This window comes from Lactuca sativa, chromosome 2, assembly GCF_002870075.4.
Source record: "Lactuca sativa cultivar Salinas chromosome 2, Lsat_Salinas_v11, whole genome shotgun sequence".
NCBI lineage: Eukaryota > Viridiplantae > Streptophyta > Magnoliopsida > Asterales > Asteraceae > Lactuca > Lactuca sativa.
The window spans coordinates 92,222,104-92,226,672 of NC_056624.2; the positions used below are offsets into that span (position 1 = coordinate 92,222,104).

The 4,569-nt window shown below is 40.4% G+C and overlaps 1 protein-coding gene across 1 annotated transcript; it reads right to left on the minus strand.

Moving 5' to 3' along the window:
- Positions 1-516: 516 nt before the first annotated feature.
- Positions 517-4,319, minus strand: LOC128132347 (uncharacterized). The gene is made up of 4 exons (XM_052768869.1): positions 2,908-4,319; positions 2,262-2,825; positions 1,121-2,168; positions 517-549 (listed from the first exon to the last, which is right to left on the minus strand). The coding sequence occupies exons 1-4, from the start codon at positions 4,317-4,319 to the stop codon at positions 517-519; spliced, it is 3,057 nt and encodes a 1,018-aa protein (XP_052624829.1).
- Between the last annotated feature and the right edge of the window lie 250 nt (positions 4,320-4,569).

The following is a 4,569-nucleotide window of genomic DNA, read 5'->3' on the forward strand; positions in this document are numbered from 1 at the left end:
ACAACCCAACCATTGAGCCCAAACCACCTTCTAGCCCACTAGTAATCACTAATCCATCACATTTTGGGCTTTCATGATCCATGCATGGATCATCCCCTCCCCCTTTGAAAGGAATTGACCTCAATTCATCAAGTCCATCATCATCAAGATAAGGTGAAAGATCTCCCACATTAAAGGTAGCATGCACTCCATGGTCTCCTCCCAAATCTACCTTATAAGCATTATCATTGACACGTGACACCACTCTGTAAGGACCTTCAGCTCTTGGCATCAACTTGTTTTTCCTTTTGTTAGGAAAACGTTCTTTCCTCATATACACCCACACCAAGTCACCATCTTGAAAGACACGTGGTTTCCTATGCTTGTTGGACTTCTGTTTGTACAACTCATTCACGGCTTCAATCTTCTCACGAACTTGTTGGTGTAGTTTCATCATAGCCTTCAACTTGTCATTAGCATCCTTGTGAACCAATTCATCCTTTGGCAATGGAATCAAATCCAAAGGCATGTAAGGATTCACACCATACACCACCTCAAAAGGAGAGTGACCTGTAGCATAAGTAGGAGAACGATTATAGGCAAATTCAGCATGTGCAAGTTTGATGTCCCAATCTTTTTGAGTTTTGCTAACCAACCCTCTCAACAAAGCACCCAAAGTTCTATTAGTCACCTCCGTTTGCCCATCCGTTTGTGGATGATGGGATGTACTAAAAAGTAACTTAGTACCGACTTTCCTCCACAAAGTGTTCCAAAAGTAACTTAGAAACTTGGAATCCCTATCAGAAACAATTGTTTTAGGAATACCATGCAAACGAACCACCTCTTTAAAGTACAAATCAGCCACGTTAGAGGCATCATTTGTTTTATGACATGGCACAAAGTGAGCCATTTTTGAAAACCTATCCACCACCACCATAATGGAATCCTTCCCCCTTTGAGTTCTAGGCAAAGCCATAATGAAATCCATGGACACATCTTCCCAAGGACGAATAGGAACCGGCAAAGGAGTGTAAACACCATGCTTGAAAGTTGTTTTTGCCATATGACATGTAACACACTTGCCCACTATGTTGGTTACATCCCCCAACATCTTCGGCCAAAAGAAATGTTCTTTAAGCACCTGCAAAGTTTTGGTAATGCCAAAATGACCAGCCAAACCACCGCCATGAGCTTCACGAATCAACAACTCCCGTATTGCATGTTTTGGGACACAAAGGCGATTGCCTTTGAATAGAAAGCCATCTTGAATCACAAATTCACCATTAGGACCACCTGCACATTTCAAAAACATATCTCCAAAGTCCATATCAGATTGATAATGGTCCTTTAGAGTTTCAAATCCCAAGAAACGAACATCCAAAGTCACCAACAACGAGTAACGCCTCGAGAGTGCATCAGCCACCACATTGCTTCTACCATCCTTGTATTTGCATGAGAAATGAAAGGATTGCAAGAACTCCACCCACTTTGCATGTCTTGTGCTCAACTTTTGTTGCCCATTGATGTACTTTAAGGATTCATGATCAGAATGCAAAATAAAATGATTTGCACGCAAATAATGACTCCAATGATCTAAAGCACGGACAATAGCATAAAACTCCTTATCATAAGTGCAATAATTCAAACGAGCACCACCCAACTTTTCAGAAAAATAAGCAATAGGACGTTTGGATTGGATCAAAACAGCCCCAATACCAACTCCACTTGCATCACACTCCACTTCAAATGGTTGAGAAAAATCAGGAAGAGCCAAAATAGGAACATCACACAACAATGCCTTGAGTTTCTCAAATGCCTTTTGAGCTTCTTCTCCCCATGCAAAGACTCCTTTCTTCAAACAACCTGTTATGGGACTTGCAATGGTGCTAAAATCACGAACAAATCTTCTATAGAAAGAAGCAAGACCATGAAATGATCTAACTTCAGAAATATTAGTAGGAATAGGCCATGACTTGATTGCTTCAGTCTTGGATGGGTCCACGGACACGCCATTTCTTGACACCACAAAACCCAAAAATGCCACTTCTTCCACCAAAAACGAACATTTTTCTTGCTTCCCATAGAGTTTTTGAGCTCTAAGCGTCTCGAAAACCTGTTTTAAGTGCACCAAATGATCCTCCAAGCTCTTGCTATATACCAAGATATCATCAAGGTACACAACCACAAACCTGCCCAAAAAAGATTTTAGCACTTCATTCATTAGTCGCATGAAAGTGCTAGGTGCATTAGTTAGACCGAAAGGCATCACGGTCCATTCATACAAGCCATGTTTAGTTTTAAAGGCTGTTTTCCATTCATCCCCTTCACGCATACGAATTTGATGGTAACCACTTCTCAAATCAATTTTTGAGAACACAATAGAACCATGCAACTCGTCCAACAAATCATCAATTCTAGGAATAGGAAATCGGTATTTTATGGTGATGTTATTAACGGCCCTACTATCAACACACATCCTCCAAGAACCATCTTTTTTTGGCACCAACAAAACTGGAACAGCACAAGGACTTAGGCTTTCACGAACATAACCCATTTTCATGAGTTCATCAATTTGTTTTTGCAACTCTTTTGTCACCTCCGGATTACATCTATAGGCGGCTTTATTGGGCAAAGGAGCACCCGGAATAAGGTCAATTTGGTGTTCGATACCACGGATTGGAGGCAAACCCGGTGGTAATTCGCTTGGAAACACATCTTGAAACTCCAAAAGCAAATCAGCAATAGCGTTTTCTCCATGCACCATCTTCTCCACCTTTGCATGCTCTTTGGCCACAAGCATGTAGATAACATCACCTTTGTCAAGAACTTGCTCCACCTCCCTTTCACTAGCAAACATAGAAAGATTAGGTTTTTTTTACTTGTTTAGAATTCATGGACCTTATGGCCGTTGGGGACATGGGTTTTAACACAATTTTTTTATTATTGTGTTTCAACTCATATTCATTGCTCCTCCCTCTATGTAACACGTCCCTATCAAATTGCCAAGGACGCCCCAACAAAATATGACATGCATCCATAGGAATAACATCACACAACACTTCATCTTCATAAGACCCCATAGTTAGACCAACTCTAACCTGTTTTGTCACCTTTATTTTGCTTCCATCATCCAACCAATGAAGAACATATGGTTTTGGGTGGTTTGTAGTAGACAAACCCAATTTGATCACCATTTCATTAGAAGCAACATTAGTACAACTTCCACCATCAATAATCAAACTACACCACTTGTTTCTAACCAAACATTTGGTGTGAAACAATTGGTCTCGTTGATCCATATCAGCCACGGTTTGAACCCCTTGAGTTTTAAGGGTTCTAAGCACCAAAACTGTATCATACACCGGTGCTTCATACTCTACCTCCTCCTCTTCTTCCTCTTCTTGTTGTGTATCATAAAAAATACCCGCCAACCTCTCTTCTTCCTCCAACTCTTCACGACATTCAATGGCCTCCCTTAAAGTCACCACCCTTTTGTTTGGACAAGCATTTTGGTAATGACCAAAACCTTGACACTTGAAACATCTAATTTTCGCCAAACTAGTTTCTTTGGTACCACTAGTAAGTTTAGGAGCAACGGGAACACTACTAGAACCAGAAGGAGTAGAAACAGAATTTTGTCTATTGCTAGACTCGGGCTTGGACCACGACTTTGACTTGGGACTTTCGAGACTTGAACTTGAACTCCCACCATAACGTGCTTTGGCCTGCCCCTCCAACTTCAAACACAAACCACAAAGAGTTCCAAAATCAGCATAAGGATATAACTCCACAACATTGGCAATGTTGTAGTTCAACCCTTTTAGAAAACGAGTCATTTTTTGTTCTTCAATTTCTTCAATATCCCCCATCAAGGACAACTTCTCAAATTCATCAATGTATTCTCCAACACTCATTTTTCCTTGCCTCAAATCAGCAATCTTCTTGTAAGTGGCAATTCTATGAGTAGAAGGAACATATCTCTTTCTTAGCTTTCGTTTTAGAGAAAGCCAAGAACAAATTTTTTCTTTGCCTTCACGGGTTCTCTTGGCCTTAAGCCCTTCAAACCACAATGAAGCACCACCACTTAGCTTGAGAATGGCATACTTGCAGCTTTTTTCATCATCCACTTCTTTGAACTCGAACATTCTTTCAATCTTCCTTTCCCACTCCAAGTAGCGTTCAGGATCAGTTCCACCAACAAATTCAGGCAATTCAGACACCTTGAATTCTTCCACAACCCTATGTTCACCACGGCGGGGTTGCCTTCGATTTCCACCTTCTTGGATGTTTCTTAATGCTTCACGAAGATTTTGTAGGAACTCCGGATCATCAAAATCCATTATGCGCTCTGATACCACTTATGATGCGTGTATGGGCTTGATTTGGTGAGTAGGGTAGTGTTTAGGTAAATTAAAAGAGAATAGTAACCACAAATGATATATGAATGGAAAGAAATGGATAGATTAGTAACAACTCAAGACCTATTAAGTTGTATACCGGTGAAAACAATCCAAGACCTATTGGATTGAGTTCGTATCAAGTCAAGAACACGTCCTAACAAGATAATTTGTGAATTATAACAATAATTCA

Coding starts and splice junctions, on each gene's coding strand:
- LOC128132347 (XM_052768869.1), bottom strand. CDS start 4,319: ATGGATTTTGATGATCCGGAGTTCCTACAAAATCTTCGTGAAGCATTA. Junction 2,826..2,907: donor CACAATAATAAAAAAATTGT/GTTAAAACCCAT, acceptor TATGTTTGCTAG/TGAAAGGGAGGTGGAGCAAG. Junction 550..1,120: donor GCATTACCAAAACTTTGCAG/GTGCTTAAAGAA, acceptor CTTATGCTACAG/GTCACTCTCCTTTTGAGGTG.